The sequence below is a fragment of the Rhea pennata genome, chromosome 1 (genome assembly GCF_028389875.1).
Source record: "Rhea pennata isolate bPtePen1 chromosome 1, bPtePen1.pri, whole genome shotgun sequence".
Taxonomy (NCBI): domain Eukaryota; kingdom Metazoa; phylum Chordata; class Aves; order Rheiformes; family Rheidae; genus Rhea; species Rhea pennata.
In genome coordinates this window covers 179,667,344-179,689,710 of record NC_084663.1, presented here as the reverse complement: position 1 = coordinate 179,689,710, position 22,367 = coordinate 179,667,344, and the positions used below count along the sequence as shown (strand labels likewise).

General features: G+C 34.1%; 1 protein-coding gene across 1 annotated transcript in view; it reads right to left on the bottom strand.

Moving 5' to 3' along the window:
• Positions 1 to 22,367, bottom strand: part of DIAPH3 (diaphanous related formin 3) — a 229,113-nt gene that overhangs the window by 39,951 nt on the left and 166,795 nt on the right. Inside the window, exons 27-28 of the mRNA XM_062576182.1 lie at positions 18,010 to 18,105; positions 17,550 to 17,609 (exon numbers count right to left, since the gene is read on the bottom strand). Of these exons, the coding sequence (XP_062432166.1) occupies positions 17,550 to 17,609; positions 18,010 to 18,105 (156 nt within the window). The remainder of the gene's footprint in view (positions 1 to 17,549; positions 17,610 to 18,009; positions 18,106 to 22,367) is intronic.

The window sequence follows — 22,367 nt, the reverse complement described above, 5'->3', positions numbered from 1 at the left end:
CGGCTGCCACCACCCGCGCGAGCGGCGCGCGGGCTGGGCTGGGCTGGGCTGGGCTAGGGTGCGGCTCGCCCCGCCCCGCCCCGCCCAACGGCCGCCGCCGCGCGCGCCGGGGCGCGCCGCCGCCGGCCATTAGCATGCGCCGCGCTCCCGCCGCGGACATCCATCGCCATGGCAACGCGGGTTGCCCGGGCGACGCAGGGCTGCGGCTCAGGGCAGTTCGTGTCGTTGCGAACACTCCCGAGCGTTAATGGCCGCGGTTCGTCCTCATGCACTTACTCACGGGCACTTTCTATCGCTCCCTTTATTTCCGAGTTTAATTAATAAAAGCCAGCTTTCCTTTTATTTTTTTTCTAGCCTGTAATATAGCCATGACTATTTAAACAACTCGAAACATCTGAAATTCCTTTATTACTCCTTCCTTTATACAGCCATAAAAAATACTTGGAATGGAGCCAGACAACCAAATGCAAGAAGTCCTTCCAAATATGCTAATTTTTTCACAGGTGGTTTACATTCACTTCACAGCAGCTGATGGGGAGAAGAAAAGATTTATTCCTAAATAACAGAGCTGCTATAGCAATGGAGTAAAGGCAGCTATATGGGTGGGCTATAGTCTGCATGGTGAGTCAAGATAAGAGGAGACTGTAATTTAATTATCCCAAAGCACACTGAGTTGTTAATTTGGGCTGAATTTGAATTAACTGAAAATATTTTAACAGAAACTGAAAAGTGTAAATGAACTGTTCCATAAGCACTCCTTTAAAAACTTTTAAACCAAACAACACAGAGCACTGCATACTGCTTTCTGCTGTCGGGCCACACAGTTAACTCAGGAAGCTGCTGTGAATACTTTAACCCTTTAAACCATCTCAGAATTACCTTTTTTTTTTTTTTCTTTTTTTCCAGATAATGTCTTCAAGTTTATCAAATGCGGACTTCACTCTCAATAAAAGGTCCCTTGGCAGATTTGTTTTATAACAGTCTGCAGCGGGGCCAGTGGCCAGGCTGGTGGTTAAGTGCTCCGCACCAGAAACTAGCGTGCTGCTGGTCTCCACCAGTCAGTTCGGTGAGGATGGCAGCTGCCACGTTTCCAGTGGCAAAAGACACTGAGACAGGGCAAAAACCCCACAAATAACACCCTCCCTCCTCCAATTTTGTCAACTCCTTTCTGCAAAAGGTTTTTTTTGTTTGTTTTTGTTTTTTTTAAAGAGGACATAACAGCAATTATGCAAGTGGATTAAAAAAGTGATTACTTGCAGGATACATCGCAATCTCATTTCTAGCATCATGGTTTCTGTGAAATATTTTCTTTCCTTAATTTCTGTCATATGCATGAGGAATAAGCTCAGAAAAGTGAACTTCTGAAAAAGAAACAACCACCTCAAACTCCAAACACTTTTTCTTTGAAACAAAAAGGCCTCTCCCACAACCTTACAATTATTTAAGAAAATCACTGCTGTTGATTTAGAAACCTTTTTTTTTTTTTTTTTTTTTTTAGTAAATTACAATTTTTGATAAACAAATAAGTAAGCTTCTGGTAATTAATTCCAAAAATAGCATTGCAATAATTTATATATTATCTTGTTGCTGCTTTGGAAAATAGTCTAATTTAACTTGTGTTAAGCTCTAGTTCAGTTTGATAAATAATACTGGTTATATCAGCTTATTTCTTGTTTCCTTAAACTGTTGAAAATTTAATTCATCAATAAGAAAGAAATAAGCAATATTAACTTGAAATCTTAATTGGACATGAAAAAAAAATCCTAGAAAATCATTGCTTCTGATTGATGTTTCAGGGCTCACTCAATTTTTTGTTAATAATTAATGAGATTTTATTTACAAAAATGTAAAAGAAAGACTAATACAGATACTTCACATGAATATAAATTACCCAAGAACATCTCTTGTGCATTGATCAGTAATGAGTTATTATATGCACTCCAATAATAAATCCCAGTGGAAAGTTTAAAGGATAGAAGTTCCATTCTTAGGTTGATTTAACAAGTCCATACTGATTTAGTGAGTAAACTCAAAGTTATTTCAACTTTCTTTGGATGAATTTGTTCAATTTCACAAACCACTTCCATACATGTATAAGAGCTAAAATTAAACCCAACACTGCAGTGCTGAGCTCATGTGCCTCAAAGATAAGCAACTCCACAAAAATGATGGGTAAAGTATTGTAAAGTATATATTACTTTCATTACATGTTGAAATTCTACTTCTGCCTTTCACTGAAAAATGACATAGATTTGAAGCTCAACTTTAATTTCTTTCTTATGTCAAAAAAGAACATTTTAAGAAGACTTATAATAGTGTTTATGATTAATTGAGTATTTTCTGGTGCAAGAAGCACACAACTTTCATCCTGAGGAGGCAGAACAGCTTTTAGAGAACCACTCTGAGCTTCAACAGAGGAATATAAATAAAAGGCATGCATTTAAGCAAGCTGATATTGCCCCCTGCTTGTGCACGTATGTGTGCACATGCATGCACACTTACTCATGTAAGCTACCATGTGCTAATCCAACCTGTAACAACTTAAGGATTTGGTCTTAGTATTTTCTCTTACTTTTTCTGGAACATTTTAACAGCTATTGCTAGGCAACAAAGAATCATACTGTTCTGCGAGTAAAGGGGGGTTTATCTTGGAAGTTCAGGAGTTACTGTTACTGAAGAAATAAAACTTCTGTGTCAAAATCCAGGATGGCACCAGATTGATTAGTGTGACAATTTATTAGAGTGGGCCACTTTCTTTTTTTGTCTGTTGTAAAAAAACCAGATTTCCAGGTTCTTTGTTAACTTAGTCTAAGATAGCTCTGTTGAAATCAGATCACCAAAAACATATAGATATGCCCATTGTTCCTAAATCAAAAAGAAAGCTGAAATACATACTCAAGGAAAAGGTACCCTTCGTTCATACCTTATCAAGTGACTATTAACAGCTATGTTAGTGTCTATATTTAGAATTCTAATCTCTATCTGTATATTAAATTAAATTATATTAAATAAAAAATATCTTTTCTATATTTTCTTTTACTATTTTTCCTGCCCTTCAAAGCAAAATACATCTTTGATTTCATAAGAAAAACCCCCACAAAGCTTAAAAACAGGAGTCAATGAACAGGTCTGAAAAATCAGGTCTGAAATATGATCATTCCTTAAAGTAGCCCACTTGGGGCTTGGATTTTAGATGCATATTTTTACTGTATTTATGTAAAATCTTTGGATTACTTATATAAATTGCTAATAAGCACTCAAATAAGACGTCCTTAACAGTGTTCAGATTTTCAGTGTTTTTTTTTTCCTGCACTTGTAAGCATTGGTAATTCATACAGCAGGGAAAAAAAAAAACACATGATGTCGAAACATTACTGCAAACTACATTCTAAGATTCACTCTTTCAGTCTCTTTCTGCTTCCCTCAGAATACAAATATATTCTTATTTGGAACTTAAAAGGGGAACATTATTGAACAACGTAGCTAGTCTTTTAATGGCTGGAGAAGCATTACTGAATTGCATCAGCCACTATGCAGTTGGCATAGACCGGCCCATATCATGCTCTGTCCTTAAAACAGACTAGCAGGCTCCATCCTAGAAAGCCTGTCTCAAAATCTTCTCTAGGCTCATCTGATGCCTCTGTAGTCTTAAGAAAAATGGTATTCTTTTGTGTTTTTCCAGTTTATGCAAGTATACTTCATGCAAGTGTGCCATTATCTCTAAAATCTTAAAGTGCAGTTTAGGGCTTAGGGCAGCAAGGTTCCAAAACTCTTGAATATAAAGCTCCTTGAAATGGACTTCTGCACTAGCATGCTTATCATAGTCCAAAAAAACCTAGCAGATTATAAACTTTTACTGCACTCCACTCAGTTTTTGAAGATGAACAATTTGATTTAAAGACAATTCCACATCAATAATTACAAAAAATAATTTAAGGCTGAAATCTGCAACTGAAGCTAGGAGCATGAGGCAGTGTTACTAATGTACATATTGGCAGTTTAGAAGAGCTTTCTGATTTCTGATATTGTTCTCCCTAACTTGTTCAGTTTAGCTTTCACAAAACCAAACCTTGGAAGATTTATTTTAGTCAAACTTTATTTCCATATAAAATGCAGCTAGTCTAGTATTCTTGTTATAAAGTGTTCTTGACTAAATGTGCTTTCTTATCACTTGCAGAAATATATTACTAATAGCAAACATTTAAAAAAGACATTTAGTGCATCAATGCAGGCTAAGGGAATAAAGATTTGCATACTAAAAGCAATGGATAACTCCTACTTTTAAAAGCACTAGGCTAAACAGACTAGCAGGCTCCATGCTACAAAGCCTGGCTCAAAATCTCCTCTGGGCTCATGCAATGCCTCTGAGGCCTTATGAAAAATAGTAAAAGCAGAGAAGAGTTACATGTAAGAGAAAATACTCAACTAAACTTGATTGCATTTTAAGGGCACAGATGAAAAAAACCTAAATATCCTCATGATCTTTAAAGGGGGGAAAATAGCCTAATTAATTAATTTAAAATTTTTCTACTAAGTTTTGACAGTATATCACTAAGTTATTGCTGACCTGATCACATTCAGCTTTTCTTGTTTTAAGCATGACACCCTACAAAAACCAAAGATAACGATGTTAAATTTGACCTGTTAGAATTTGCTTTTTTATTTGCTTTTTCTTTTGCAACATTTCTAGTTGTATTTCCTTCAAATGTGCATACATTATATGCTCATTTAGGCCACACTGTGTTCTGCAGTTTATTGATACAGGTAAAAAAAAAAACTTCCTTTTTATTCGACTAAATTTGTAACTGAAGCAGGAAAATGTTTTATGTACTACAGTAAGTGGTACTATTGAATGTTCTAGTGTCCTGCATCACTGATAGATGGGTCGAAAGATGGGCTTTAGAATAAGAAAGTGAATAGATGGGGTAAGAAACATGAAAAACTGTCATTAGGTATCTCTCATAACGCTTAAGAAATTACCGGGGGGGGGGGGGGGGGCAGGGGGAAACCACACACAGCCATGAAGGAAGATCAAACCCCAGACTAGAGGACTAGCCAATTAGGATTGTAATGTCTAAAGACACACATGAACACACATAAATCTTTAAAAATAAAGGCAGACTATTTTTAACTGACTGGCATTGGAATGGAAAAAAAAAGTAATACCACTAAAGTGTGGATTATGAGTCTCTCATTTTTTGACAAAGTGGAAACAAAACCAACATTTTATAATAGGAGATCTCACTACCTAACAAGTTTTCAATAAAATGATCTCAGGACAACTGCTGTTAGGTGGATAAACAGAGACTGAGTTAACTCAGTGGAGAGTAATTGGCTGTGTCCTGTTTTCAGTTTGTGACTGGCAAACAGAGAAAGAACAGACTTAAAGCAGCAGTGTAAGCCTGTAGACTGATTAGTCAGGAAGCTATTGCTAAAGGCAGCAAGAATAGGAGCTATCCCAAGAGCTCCCTCACAGCAGTTTTCTCTGCCCTGTGAGACACAACTGGAAATCCCTTAATGCACTCTGCCATTCATTTATTTTTGCTACTGGACATTTGAGAGCATTTAACAACATTACTTTTTTGAGTAGTTGCCTGATGATGGATCACACAGAATTAAAAAGATTTTATATTTCTTAGGGAAAGGGGAAGACTACCATCTACAGTACAATTATAAAACTAGAGATTACCTGATAGCACAGTATTCTCTATTCTGAGAATAGCCAGAACAGAGTGTGCAACTACTCACGCATCATTCTGAGTTACCCTTTATACCAAAACTATGAACATAAAACGTCCATGAAAAGATACACAGCTGAGACACTATTCTTATAATTTGTATAAACAATCTTGTTGTTTTTAAACTACTTTGATGCAGTCTGAACTCTACCAGGATTACATTTCATGTAACGTTTGCATTTGTTATACTAGTCAGCAGTTGTGAAACATTACCTTTAAATACTGCATATGAGGAAGGCTACATAATTTAAAATCACAGTACTGATTCATTAGCTGTTATCCAGCTACTCTAATGAAACATTAGTATATTGAAAAACATTAACATTGTAGTTAGCAGTATCTTTATATAAATTACACAAACACACAAATGTAAGAATTAAAGTTGTCTATACAAACTTAACACAGAGTTTTATATATATGCATTCTAAGAGACAATTCATTATTTTCATCTGACAAGATCTTGCATCATTCAGTAGACAGAAAAAACTACCAAAAAGAGCAGCTATTCAAGCTATTGTTTTATCTTCAGTATTCAGTGCACTGCCCCCACATTTTATTAACTTTATAATAGATACAGAATTAAAACATGACAAAACACCCTCAGGTCTCTGAACCTCAAGAACTTACATTGATATAAAATTTAAACAGGGAGAAACACCTTTAGTCCTGTCAACCTCAGGCACTTAAATTTGATACCCAGGCTCACTGATTATCAACAATTTATATATATATTTATAGTTTATGTAAACTCTTGTCTAAGATGGGTATGTCCCTCTCCCTATTTAAGTATAAGTAGCCTAACCTCCCTAAGTTGGTATCTTTATTTATGCAACTTGAATACTCTTTAAGAAATCAAATACATACATTAATTTTGGAGCATCAAAAGTGCTTAATACCTCACATCCAGGGTAATTAACACTATATAGCACTTCATGTTTTTAAAGCTTTGATCCTACTAAATTCACTTGTAGCTGTGGATGTTTGGTACTTCTGTAAAGCAGCCCCCATGGATCGCAACTTTGTAACCAAACAGTGAAAACTGGAAAAAAATAAAAACAAACCCAAAAAACTCAGCAACCATTTAGGACTAGGGCAAAGGATAGAGCCTATTTCCCAGTATGGCACCTTTACAAATTGTGTCTTTTGCTGTAGTCCTTGTTTCATCCATTAAGCACTGTCCAGAATTTACTGCAACATCCTCCTCCAGCTCCTCTAACCCTGTAACTTGGCATTACGTTCACACAGGTTATAAGCAGGCTTGGAATGATTAGATTCACTCACCCACTTCTGAGCTAATAATGAAGGAATAAAAGATCAGCTGTTGTGAATTTTACTTTTTCATGAAAAGGATAGAACAAAGGAAATAATTGCATTTTAGAATACAGTAAGAAAAATGTATTATGACGAAGAATGGGCAATTTTCTCCCTAGTAATGATAGTAATGCATAAAACACACATACTGAAATAGGAGTAGGTCTTCAGATAAACTTCTCATGAAAAATTTCCTGCGAGAAAGGAATTTTAGCAAGGAACTGAAGTAAGGTACATGGGGAGGAATCTCTCTATATTTTAAACTAAAAGAACAGAAAATAAATCACTAAATCTAATTGTGATTGCAAAAAAAAAAAAAAAGAAAAAAAAAGAAAGCATTTATCACAGAATCGTTGAGGTTGGAAGGTTGGAAGGGACTTCTGGAGATCATCTAGTCCAACCCCTGTGCTCAGGCAGGGCCAAGTGCCAAGTTCAAAACAGATTATAATAAATCCCACTCAGTTGCACTTGGCTTTGTTTCATCCAGGTTCAATTATTCCCTTTCTAAGGGGATTTAAACCATATTTTCCATATCCATGGAAAGTGCTTTTCTGTTCATTACCTCTCTTCTCACAGAATACCACAGTAAATAAGTACAAAAAGAATGTGAACTAACACCATTACTGAGCTTCCTGATTCAGATATTCATATTGAATGGAGAAGGCTGGTTATCCTGCAACAAAAACTATCATCTTTAATCCAATGACTGCTTAAAGTAAAATATGGAAGCCTGGAGGCTCTAACCATGAAAATACTGGTCTATTCATTGGCTCATGTCCCATTAGGCAGGCATTTTCCAACAAACAGTTAACTCATGCTTCTATTAAGCTCTTTTATCCAAAGATAAATGCTGTGATTTCATTCCATTTGTGAAAAAAATACCTGTATTATTGAGATAAACTTCTCAATTTCCCACTATGATTTTTTTGCGAAGTTCTAGAAATTTGTCTCATTAAAAAAAACAAAACAAAACAAAAAAAAAAAAAACAAAAACAAAAACCAGATTATTAGAATGGTTTAACTGTGTTTATGAATGGAGATTATCAGAAAATGCTATATTTCAAGTCAATATATGTTCTCAAATGGCAAGAAAGAATACAGGTGACAATGATTCTCAGTGTAAAAATTTATACCCTAATAAATTATTGAATTCAGATTTTATAAATAGAAAAGAAACCTATGAAAAGATATTATGGAAGTGTATACTACTATACTGTGGTTTAAGACTTTTCAAAATTCTTGGACATAGCTCTTAAAGGTGCCTCTGCACAGCTCAGTTCAGCACTGTACAGAGATACATTCATTTTGAATAAGTGAGCTGATGTCCTGGAAGAAAGAAAGCATACTTAGCATGATTTTCCTGATTTAAACACAACTATCCTCCTTCAAATAGAGAAAACAGCATGTCCAGATCTAACTCAAGTACCTATATACTATGTACCTACAGTACACACTGTACTGTACTGTATAGTACACTTGCCTCTTTTCAAATACAAAGAAACAGACTTAGCATCAAAGAAAATGGCAGGGCGAGGGGGGAACCTTACTCTGTAATAAGTATTTGCCAGTGGTTAAAAGCTGCTTCAATCCATTCCCCTTTTTATGACAACTAAGTATTCTCAACTTTTTTCTCAACTTACATTGTCATTTTGTTATGTAACAAGAAAACAGGGAATCAAATGCTAGGACTGCACATCTGGATGCAATGTAGAATAAATTGTTTTCTAATCTCATTAAAAATTTAAGCTAAATGAAGTCAAACTTCATTTTGGTCAGATAACAGTTTTTCTTTGGATCCTCTGTAGACAGTTAGATAAATATGTCATGAGCTAATGAAGCAGGAGATAAACTCTCCCCCAATAAAATAAAAAATTCTCTTATTATAGGAAAAGTCTTTTGTTGTTGTTGTTGTTGAGATATCATGACAAAATATAGTGGGCATAGCCTTTTTGTTGCAAATAAGGCAGCACTGTTAGTCTTTCAATGGTGAAAACATACATCAGCAATCTGGGCTTTCAAAAAATCTCTAGATGGAGGAAATTAAAGCTGCTAGAAAACTACATTGACTTCAGGAAGTTTTTGACTTTTCTGTTTGGTTATAATCTTGTTTAAAGAATATTTAATTTAAACAGCATTACCATCCCAATTAAAGAACAAGGGTAGAACTGCTTGCCCTGTATGCTGAAAATGACTATTTCCCTGATTAGTCCAACATCCTCCAAAAATTGTTTCCTGAAATTGCTTAAGGCATAGCTTTTCATTCTGGAGTCACGAGTTACATCAGTTTAAGAAAAGGTGTTCACTGATGGAAATGAAATGGTAAAGCGTGTGGGTGACACGCTATGGTGGCATAAAAGGCCGTAGGTATATAACAGGTCATAACTGGTAGGGTATAAACTGAACACAGAAAGTCAGAAGTAGTGAAAGTATCACAGTGCAAGAGTGATATATTCACAAAGTCTTTCCTCATTGATGAGACACATAAATGTATCGTATAAGTTAATCGTATCGTATAATACTACATTGCATACATGTACAATCCTAGAAACAGAAACTGATGAAAACCAGGGTCAGAGTATCACATTAAAAAAAATCCAGTAATTTCCTAAACAATTACCATAGAATGTAATATAGTTACAGCTCAACTACCTAGCACTAGTTTAGATCATGCAGTATAATTCTGGCTATCATCTCTCCTTCTGCCATTCTTGTGAAAGCTGTATTTGCCCCTATATTTACTTCCCTTACCACTAGTCTCTGTGGTAACTTATTTCTAAGTCTTTTGAGGTTTCTCATTATTTTGCTGGATAGTTGATGTAGATTTTCCCTTAGGCTTATATGATGAAAATACACAAGATTAGTCTATTTTTGGAATGGAACAAAGATGATAATGCATTTATCAAGCAACTTACATGCAAATCCAGCAGTTTTGCTTTATCTTAAATGCTAATTTCCCTTTAGAGTATCCCAAGACTTGAGAGGAAAGATTCCAAGTGTTCCTACCCCAACAAAGGAAAGAGACTACACAATACTTTTGTTTTCCCTGCATCTATTTAATATCTTTTATTTGTACATTTGCTGATTGCTGATTTTAAAAAGGAAAAAAAATAAATCGGGCAGAAAGTTAAATCCAGTGTTTCCTTTACACTCTACGTTTTTGTTCTATTGCAAAACACACTTGGGTTACAAATGAAACTGAATTTACCCAAAGGAAAAAAAAAAAAAAAAAAAAAAAAAAAAAAAAAGAATGTGAAGGGAATATATTCACTTATCTGGCAAAAGATGAATTAAGAACTGTAATTAAAACATTTCATGAGTAATATTTTGTGTTTTCTTTAAGCTTTTAAAATATTGACTAAATACTGTTCCATTAACCAGACATTGCTTGAATCACAGATTTAGATTCAGGTCAGGGAGGATGCATCACTTGTATCAGCCTGGGATTCTGTTCTCAGTGCAGCCCTTTAACAAAATGCATTTCTAGTATCTAGATGGTGAAATTTCACTACTCAGTATTTCATAAACATTACAGCTTTCAAGAAAAGATAATCCTTTAAAAAAATTGTATATATATATACACACACATATATGCACATATGTATACACATAGCACTATGGCTCTTGCTCAGCTGGTACATATTTTTTATTCTGCTTGGTTCAAAGTTTTTGAAGATGCTGAAGAAGGAAGCAAGAGTTTAGATATCACTTGTTCTTAACATTAGCAAAACAATAAACAAAGTTCAAAGCCATGTAAATTTATGCCTAAAATCTTGTTTAACAGCTATGGAATTGACTTGAAAAGTACTCTGAGGAGTGACAGAACCTCTTTGCTATACAGATCAACTCAATAATTTTCTTTGAAAGGAAACTTCTGCATGACTAAACAATGAAAATACAAATACGGGTAAATTGTTGGTAATTTATAACTCCTGTAGCTGATTTAAGATTCTTCACTGATGTACATTCAGTATACTGCTTTGAATATATAAATTGCCTATAGTAGGTTTTGGAAACCTGGTTATCTAGCTAGACGTTTAGGAGGTTGACATTTACTGTATGTGCAATTACGGAATATACAGTGTCACTGCTTTCAAATATCACCTCTTTGCCACAGTTCTTATCTTGCAACAAACGTCCTTGCTTCCCTTGAGAGAAACATTCATATTAAACTAGCAGCAGCACACATTGGCAGGATATTTACAAAAGCAATTAGCACTTCTGAGTGCCTAATTTGACATGTTCAAAGGGACTCTCTTCAGGAAAAAAATCTGCAAACCTGTACAGGATAAGTCCCCATATAAGGCTTCATTCTTGTTGCAAGGTGGCACCTAACATCATTATTGTTAAAAAGCTTTGACTCCCTTTCTTGTCTATATTATGTTCACATATAATTCTTTATGATAGCATACATAATGGGAGGGTATGTGTGACACCTTACTCATGAGATTTTATACCTGAAAAGTCTCAAAAGACTTTACAAGAAGAGTAATGAAATAGACATTCAAGTTTTTGTAGGATTATAATTTCTTATCTCTTTTTCTAAACATGGGTAGTGCTAAGGTTGGCAGTTCGAGTTTGGCTTACACAAAATGTTAACAGAACTTATTTTTTCCTTTCTATGCCCATCTCTTCACAGCATACTAAAATGCATTTAAAGTACTCTTTTTAACATGGTCTTAACAAAACCTGCACATCCATTTTGCAGCATTCAGCATTTTAAAATAAATGAGTATACTTTTTATATCTGTCTTTCTATTTTTATTACAAAGATTGATGTCCCTAACTTAGTCGAAAAGGATTTGAAAGAATCCAACTTTTCTTCTCATTTTTTATCCAAATCTCTTCTCATTTGCTGTCATCCCCTAGGATTCAAATGCTTTCTCCTCTCCAACATTAAATTACAAGAAATCACTAGATAAGGATACTAGAAACTTTATGTCAAAATTAATCTTATTTCTATCTATTTTAGAATGTAAATTCCTCAGGGCTGTCTCTGTGAGTGACTGCATGTGTTTAGAACTATACCAGTGCTGAAGTAGTTCAGCAAACACTGTTCAGCAAACAAATAAAAATGAGTAAATAAACTTTCCTCATCTGAATATTTTTTTTCTCACACATGCAAAATTGACTTTTACAGTCACAGTTTCTTTGAATTTTGTTGTCTACTCTAAGAAGAAGCTGTTTATAATAAACAGTGTAAATTGTTTCAGGGGAATTATTTCTGTTAGAATAAGCAGTAATTTTACTTGACCTATGAAGTGAATATTGAAGTGAAGTGTTGGTCTTGAGCAGAACAACTGAGAACTACCTGATTTACAGAAATCCTAGTAAATGTTTTCATTTTCACACCAATGCCTACAGATACTCAAAGTTTTCTGCCGTGGAAACTAGCTTATTGAGTCAAACTTCACAAATCCTTACAGAAGTTTTCTCCAGAGGTACAAACAATGATGTTTTTAAATCAGATAAAGAAAGAAGAATAAGCTAAAGGAACACAGTGCCTTCAAAACAATTCTAACATGAGGAACTGGTTTTGTTCAAGAATGCATCTTTAGTACTACAGGTTAAGCAATATCTACTGGGAAAAAATTATCTTCATAGGTTTCTATATTAATCTAACCTAGTGCTCACTACATACAGCTATGGAAAAGACAGCAACATAAAGGACGTGCACAAATTTAAGAAAAAAAAATAGGCTAAAATTTCAGTCGAAGTATCATACTGTCATATAAAGCAATGCTGAAATAAAATAGTGACCACTATTAGTTTCAAGAATTAAGATGAGGCTGAGCTTATTGTCAGCTATGATTGTCAAAAATAAGGTAGCAGAGACACTAATTTGAACTTCGGATGACAGTTCTGTTACAAATAAGAACAGAAAAAAGGCTTTTCTTTTGCTTAATTGGGACCAGAATGACATTGCTTAAAAAGAATTTTGTTTAACAATTAGGTGTTTAAAATGCTTCAGAGTAAATGGGATGTGAAAATTATTCTGTTGTTTATGGATTTATTGAACAAGTAGCAATGGTAATTAAGTAAAGACTATCTCTTATCATAGAAGTTTGATTTTAATATAGAAACAAGATGTTATTTTCACCTTTGGAAGTGCAGTCCACAATCCAATTACTGATTGCAAAAGAAATATTTCTTTCAGCCTTCATAGATACAAAAGCAACTTGTATTTTTAACTGCATTTTACTAGAGCTTTTCTTTACTCAACCCTTTTGAATATAACATTCTAGTTAAAAAAAAAAAAAAAAAACCACACACACTTCTTGGTGCATTTGAAGTATGTAAACATTCAAAGATGTATCTGAAATTTGTATTCATGCATTTCAGGTAACATTAACTAGGCTAACATTACTGCAAAGAAATGTGTAGCCATAGCAGCAGAGTACTTGATGCAGGCTGAGAAGCCTGATTGAAATTTTAGGGAATTATACAGGTTTCTATGCTGCACTGAACTCTGTGCTACACTGGATACTGCTATGTATATTTGAACTTAACTAGCTTAAAATAAATGTGCAAGTTGCAACTATGCCTTGAGTGTTGTAAATAACTGACAGACTCAGCCTTAGCTATCAGCTGCTTCAAATGATCTAACCTGTAAAATCCTGATCACTCAAAAATAAGTGTCTTCTACTACTTTTACTTAAGTTAAAAGAACTTAAAACTCCCCAGTTAGATGCCACTGAATCAAAAAGTTCCTAATGTACGATACTGCCCTATGTCATACAATACTCCAAACAGGAATTACAGGAAAAGCAAATACCAAAATATTTACTGCAGTTTACAGTTCTTCGCTTTGCAACTGCTTTGTAGTTAAGAGTAACATTAACAAGTAGATTTAAATTTATGTGCAATTCAGTTGTTAATGAAAAAACACAAAGCAGGATGAAGGGTAACTAAAGAAATAAATACAAAAATTATAGCAATATCATGAAAAAGATCTAGTGAAAAAGTTTTATATTCTTAAGGAGTTATGACATTTATAACATTTTCAAATGCATATTATTTGTGATAGTTATGCAGTAGAGCTTTTCTTCAGAAAGAAATTATCTGACTTGATGGACCTTGTCACAAGGAGAAGGAAAAGCAACTGGTAATTCTCATTACAGCAATAAGAGCAGATTTAGACACAAAATCACATGTTGACAAAAATCACATACCATATTAGAAAAAAGATAATCTGATCAATAAAAGAATAGTACAGTAGGATTGAAAATAAAATAACACACCTAGGAGGCTACCCTGGGAAGCAGCAGTACACCTTTTAAATCAGAAATCTCAGTTAAACACTACAAGAGCTTTCTAGGGACTCTCAATAGTTCATGAAGAGTCAAATGGCCAACCTATGGCTAACATTCAACCAAATCTGCCCCATCTTCTTTTTCTAGCAGTCCATTTAATTAAATGAAGCAATTCCATTTCTCAGTTCTAGAGCTAAGTAGCGTTCATTTGCTCCTTTATATTACTTCTTTATAACGTTCGGTTCAGCCTCACTTGTAAATGCTACTTTGGTCCTTTGACCAGTATCATACCGAGGATGACAATGGGAGATGGTTGAAGAAGTTTCCTTTCCGCTTGTGTTTGTATTACAGCTATGGAGAAAAATGTGCATTCTGTCTGTGATTCTCTTCCTTCTCATTCCCTGTGAGACATGTAGCCACTACTCTCTAATTCCCATCTATGCAGGAGTCTGATTTATATTCCACTCTTGGAGAAGTATCATTAATTACAATGACTAAACAGTGGTAGTTTTTGTTTGTTTGTTTGTTTTTTTTTTTTTTTTTTAAGAAAAAAACAGATTAACTAGAATTTGATGGCATCTGCCCAATAGAGATTGCTACACTCTGAATGTTTCAGTGGGCAGATATTTCAAGTCATGGCTTGTAATTCTTTTTGCCTGCATCGTGAGTCAAAGTTGTTCACCTCAGGTATGAATCTGCAGTGTCTATTGGTAAAGCTTATCCATTCTAAGTTAATCTGTTAGTCTCATCATCAGAAGTAAAGTGCTTGAACTGCTAACTGGTCTTCACATATTTTAAGCTCAGCTAAGTAAGATAGGAGCTTTTTTGGTACCGTGATATGAAATTTAGCATTTGAAACTTTAGGTTGGGAAAAATGATAAATCAATAAAAGATCAAGCTGATACTTCAGTCTAATGATAACTGTCAATTTTTATGAACTGTAATGAAATTTGAGATGTCTTGATCGTATGTTACAAATAATAATAATAAATCATTATATATAGCACACATCACTTAATACATACATATACATGAAGAGAATATGCTATTGCATTTATACTTATATTAGATGTAAAGTGCAAGATAAAATTACTTCAAGGACAAAACTGAAAAAAAATGATGTAATACCTTAAAGTCTAAATTGTTGAATGTCTCTATAATAGCGAATCAAACAAACATTTAATTATATGTGTGGTTTGACAGACCACATTATTAATTTCAGTGAGGTTACTATTTTATAGAAATAAGCTTTTACATTGATCCCCTGGTATATACAGTATATATTCTAGGTAGTATACAGCCTACATAATTTTTGATTTCCTAATAACAAAATAATTTATTAAACAGCAAATTCTCAAATTATATATACAGTTTCTAAATAATGTAAAAATAAAAACTATAAAAGCAAAAAAGCATATATGAAATCTAAAAGATGAATTCAAAGCAACTAGTGATTATATATTTCCTTCAGAAAGCCAGAGACACTTTGATGAGCTCACTAGAATCTACAAAGTTTAGTGCTCTAGTTGGCTCAAAATAGGAAGTGATAACATGTAGATGTTGTGACAAGTGTCAACAAATTGAAAACATATTACTGCATTCTTTAAAAGCAGGCTTAGAACTGTATTATCTTATTCCTAAACTAGTAAGAAAAGAAAAACTGAAATCATTTGAAATTGTCTTGGAATCAAATTGTGTCAGGTTGTTCTGGGGAAGAAGTGGAAAAGCAGGAAAACAAAAATTCAAAAACAGATTATCAAATTCTCTAAAACAATTGTTTGAACTTATAATTAGATTGTTATAATTTGGGTTTGAAGTTTGATGTGCAAACGAGTCTCCTAGATTAGACTGAGATTTTGCAAAATTAACAGCTTAGGCAGTTAATTATTAATTTGAACAGAAACACAACCCTCATGTTTGTCCAACTGCATTTAGTTTGGAAACTATATTGTTTGCCTACATATAGAATGGGTTGAAAAGCAGCAACAGTTAACAAAACTATTCTTATAAGCATAAATACACACAGGATAAATTCAGATCTGTTCTGTAACCGTTATTTAAATATCAGTGTGTTGTGTGTTATACAAGCACCTGTCAAGTATACTTGACTCTTCCTTGGGTCAATTCTTAGAAGTGAATTAAACTCTTTCAAGTTTAATTTCTCCAGCTCTATTTTCTGTGATTTTAATTTCCATAATGCTGAATTCTGTATTTTCTTTTTCTACTAATGCTGAATTCTATATGTTCTTTTTCTACTATAGTCATTTAAGAAATAAACATTTAACAAACATGAGGTGTAATCAATATCCTTAATTTAATGGCACTACTTTATAAATCCTCAAGTTTACTTAAATAATCAAAGGATAGGCATTCTATTTAAAAATATTCTGTCTGAATATATAAAAAACCCTTCTTTACTGTGAGGGAGGTTAAACACTGGAATAGGTTGCCCAAAGAGGTTGTCTCCGTCCTTGGAGATATTGAAAACCCAGCCAGACACAGTCCTAGGAAAACCTGCTCTAGCTGGCCTCGTTTGAGCAGGGCTGTTGAACTAGATGATCTCTGGCCCTCTCTTCCAACCTTAGCTATTCTGTGATTCTGAAAAACACCCATGTCCAGACTGTAGTTTTACACACATGAGTAGTCCTACTGAGTTCAATGAGAATTCAGGAGTATAATTTAAACATATGAATAACGTTTGTGGTCCAAATGTGAAGAAATATTTGCCCTGGAAGTCTGCTGTGAAGTAACTAATTTCCTATTTTTTTGGTGGTACAACATCTCTTTTGTGTTGTACTGATAAATGGTAGCTTAAGTCATTCTAATTATAATATCAAGAAAACAAAAAACAGAGTGAATGCAAAAGGTTCTCTAATTCAGTATCATAAATACTTAGCAACATTTAAAATATGTTCCACAATCTCTGCTTTCTAACATAGCTCACAATTCATTAAAAAATTCTTATATAAACCTTAGGAACAGTTATGTAAAATCTACATTTATAAACATAATTGCATTTTAAATGAATTAAAAAACCTGCAAAAGACAGAAGAGCTTTGCAAAGTAATCAACAAGTAGAGTTTAAAAATGTAATATAAAACTGGTGATCCTTAAAAACTAGGTCCCAATACTATTTAACTATTCCGCTAATGTAGTAAACTGAAAATATCACAGCAGTATTCTAGAAGCACAGATCAACATGACAAGCTAAGTTAAGAAGAGCATGCAATTCATGAATATGGTTTATTACCATGGTTACAGGCTTTCAGCACAGGCCTCTGAGTGGTTGGACTGAGATTTTGTGGTATATCTGCAAAAGCAAGAAAACAATGGAAATAAAATACTTTCTGAAAGTTACTGAACCACAGTAACAATATTATTAAGCAGAATTCTTTAAAAGTTAGATATTTCTAGAGGCAAAGCTACCCGTGAAATGTTTGATCCTCATTCAACTGTTGTTACTGTAAACCTCAAAAGCTAAACTATACGTAGCTGAATGGAAAAGTCTTGTCGTAATAATCAGGCTATGCTAAGTTCAATACATTGAGTTCCAAAGTGTGACTGACATCAGCCAGAGAGCATGAGAATCACTGAAAGATATCATTGCAGGAAAGAATTAAACCCAGTAGCATTTTAACTTCTAGAGCACTGGACTCATAATGCTTCTAACAAAATGCCCTGGAAAATAAAATGAAAAATAAAATATTCACCTTTAGATCTTGGTGTCTTTTTCCTTCGGTCTCGAAAAGCAGCGCCTGATTGCAAGGCCTCCAACAGACTATCCATCACTCCAGTCTCCTCACCTTCTGTGAAAGAGAGAGGGGGAAACCTCTGGATTACAGTAACAATATCAAAGTATAAATAATAATAATAAAAGATATATGTGGTGTTATTGAAACCAGTTATTTCAATTTTAGACTAGGCTTTTAACTTCCACAAATTACTCTCTCACAATTAATCACAAGAGAATCGGTCTTTTGTACAATAAAACAGGTCAAGTTTTATTCTATTCTGGTGAGATTCAATCGTACTTTTAAGAGAAATATCATTTCACTCACATTTTCATTTCAGTTCCCCGTTGCAAATGCAAATAATTAGTTTCATGTCAGCTTGTGAGAGCTGTTCCCTAAAATGATTTGCTATACTATCCAAAAGAGATCATTGGAGTTATTGCTATAAAAAGTTGAAATTGTTTCTCAGCAGGAAGCTGGTGAACAGCACTAGACTGGATAGTATACAGAATTATATCAATAGGCAGCTTTAATCAAAACCCATTTTCTCTTCCTATTTAATAACCTGCAGCCAATATTAAATGACCTATGTAATTCAGGCAAATTCTTCTCATCCTATTACATATATATTTGTAATACCTTCCTGAAAGAATTGCAAATGTTACTATGAGATTATAATATGTAAGCATTAAAAAAAAACCCTACTCTTATTTCTTCAAATATACATCAGAAAATTGTGGATTTGTGAATCTTGTTAACCCCTTCTCTATACACACGTGAGAACAAAGAACACAACTCTAGGAGTTCACGCTGAAAAATCTTCTAAGAGGAATAAAGAATGACATAGGAGAAAACTCATTGCTTCACTACACAAAACTCCTTAGGTCAATACACATCCTAGATGCAGTCAGAGATAGCACATGATTCTGCAGTTACAGCTAACAGTGAATATTCAAATCAGAATCTAATCAAGCTGGTGAGTAAAGCTAATTGTCCCAAGAGCGACATTTAAGAAGTTCTAGAAGGGCTAGACTACCAGTAAGGAAGTAAGGCTGTTATCTAGTCCTGAATATGCAGGTGATTTATTATGGGAAATTACGATTTCTGTTTGTTTCTCTCTCTCTCTGTATATATATATATATTTGTGTGTGTGCATGCATATGTGTTCTGAGAATACATATAAAATAATTTCTGGCAGGTAGAGTTCTCACTTTTAACTTCTTTATCCACAAAATTAAAGAAAAATAATCCCTCACACGACTTGAAGTCATGTTAGTAATATTTCATAAAAGATTTTGTATTTAAAAATTTCATACACATATGAAAATTTCATACACACAAGAAACACATAAACAGATAAAAAATTCAAAAAGACGTTCCCTTGCACTGATTCAAATTTAAATCACTCAAATTTAAATGTCTTTACAAATGTCAAGAATACTAGAGATCTTTCTTCTCCTTTAGTGTGCTAAGTCTTAAAAGCTTTGCAACACAACTTTAACATGTTAGGATAATAGCAACAGATACTGCATTAATAATTCATGAATTTTATGTAATTATTAATTAGCAAGTGATATACATCATAATTCAAAAAAGTAATAATAATCCGTTGATATGATACAATCACAAATGCCATTAACAATACTGTTTCAAAGTAAGAGTGGTACAACAGGATTACTTTGGATTAAAAAAATCTCTCATTTTACAATTTCCCCATAATTGTCCAAAGATAAACTAAAATGTCACATTCATATTAGGGCTACAGAAGTTCACTTTATTAGGAGAAAAAATAAGTATTAGATGTCTACATCCTCTTTTAAGGAATCAAGGCTATGTTCTGTTACTTTAAAAAAACTAAGTATTTATTTATTTTAAGAAACATGAAGGAAACTTCAAAATAACAAAAATAAGAATTCTTCAACATGTGTTTTGTCAATATTAACTACTCTGTCTACGCACTTAGGAGATTTTTCTGCAGGGATTTAGACTGTCAGTTTCCACTGGGATCTAATTTATGACATGGCAATTTCATACAGCTTTGTTTGTTTTTTTTTTTTTTTTTTTTTGACTAGAATAGAAACTGTTTTTTTTTTTTTTTTTCTCTCTTCAGGATATAATTCAGGTCAGATATATTACACCCAAGTTCTGATCAAGTGCAGTCTAATTCCTTTGCAGCCTTCCTGCAGTTCGAAAGTCTTGGGCCTTAGTCTACAAAAAATTTAAGTGAAGAGAATAACTACGAGACTTTGGACAGCAGCTGTGCAGATTTTCCAGACTGTCCACACAAGACAAAGCATCAGAGAAGAAGGTACTTCTTTTAACTTTGTTAATGCTGTATCTTTTCTTTCAAGATATCATAACTCTTAAGCATGGATTAGAGTGAGTTTTTAAAAATAAAGTAAAAAAAAAAAATTTCCCCTCCTTCAAGAGGCTCGCTATATACTCATTTGTATTATGATTGAGTGTAAGCAGTATTACCGACAGAGCAACATTTAACTCACTGGAGGCCCCTATCTGAGTAAGAACTGAAGGACCAGTCTCCTAATAAAATCATAAGAGGAAGCTTTAGCAGTAGTAAGGTATTTGGTGACTTAAGCTCCACGAAACAGACCACAGAGAAAGAGATAATTTAAGCAATTAATGCCGGCATGAGCTCTAGTGGTTGGCAGTGGTTCCATCTTTTCAATTCCACATAGGTTCTAAGATGGAGAGATTCTGTGAAGTATTCATTGTACTAATGTATACAACTTCTAGATCTTTCAGCCATATATATGAATAGGTGAGGGGATTTTATGAAGAGACTTATATTGTCAATATAAAAATGCAAAGCAATCAATGTCCAGAGAAAGTAAGGTTTCAGAATGTGCAACAATGTGCCCTATGGGGAAAAAATTCTCCCCCATAAACTCTTGACTCTGATGAAATTCAGACACAACCTTACACAGAAATTTTGGGTGAGTGTTAAGGTGTTAAGGTTAGCTCTGACCAGAAAATGCACAGTATACACAGAATTAATCCTAAGGCCTTGAACTTGATCTATCTTTCTGGCAAAAATCATAGACACCAATTGGATAATTTTTATTGATAGGTGAGTGAAAGAATAACTGGCTATCCGTTCAAGTTTTATTAATAGTGCAAAGACTAGAGTCATAACTCATAATGGAGCACAGGCATTCTTTTGACCCTAACCAACCACTGTAGGAATCTTACTACAATACTGTGATGGAAAAAACTTTTTTAAAAAATAAATAAAATAAAAAAATAAAAAAAAACCTGAAAACACACGTGCAGATGTAAAGTTGAAATAGCTTGCAAGCTTGCCTTAAGGGAACTGTCCTTTCAGCTCGTCCATCCTAGATTTAACTAGAAGTTTCTTATTCTTATCAAGCTTCAGCCAGGAAAATCACTATTCACTCATCTTGCCTTTTCTCAGAGATGACTTCTGACAAAAAACAAATACCACAGCCCTTCCAAAAAGGGCTGAAATTGTCTTAAAAAAATTGTCTAAAATGTGTTTATGGTACACAGATAGACTTGGACTCTGACCATGTGAATTAAAGTTTGCCCCAAAGAGTTTGAAACAAGTGAAATGCAAACTGTGCACGCATTCCTCATGATCTTTTACAGAGAGCAGTCCCTTACAAATCGGTTGCTGAAATTAAAGTTGGTTGCTGCACCATTTTAACTTCCATTAGATGGTTCATATCAAGGAAAGCCAAATGGTAAAATGTGGTTTTAAAAGTGGTTCTGTACCACAGTGAAACAAATACATCAGTGAGGTGATCTAAATGAGATGTAGAAATAGATATCTTACAATTTCTCTTTTAAGAAATGAGACTGATAGTGACATCATCTAAATCTTGAACTTTGTGAAAAAAAAAGTGCAATTTTCTGATGTTCATCCTGAGTCTATAGCTTTCATGCTTTCTGTGACACCAGAAAATATCTATTGCAAAACTACTTTGCCTTAGAGCTCATCCAGGATCATTTCTATTGACTCCATGTCCAATAAAGAGTTCACTAGAGCAAGTTTTGCAGAGAAAGTTCTCTGAAAAATTTTCCTGAGGGAAATTGGATTTATAGGAGAATTAACTAAATGCTAAGTCTTTGAAGCGGTGTAACCCCAGGGGTTTATATTGGGGCCAATTTTGTAACATCTTCATTAATGACCTCGATGATGGGACAGAGTGCATTCTCAGCAGTTTTGCACATGAAACAAAATTTGAAGGAGTAGCTGATAAACCAGATGACTGTTCCACCACTCGGAGGGACCTCAGTGGGCTGAAGAAATGGGCAGACAGGAATCTTATGAAATTCACAATGTGAAGGGCAAAGTC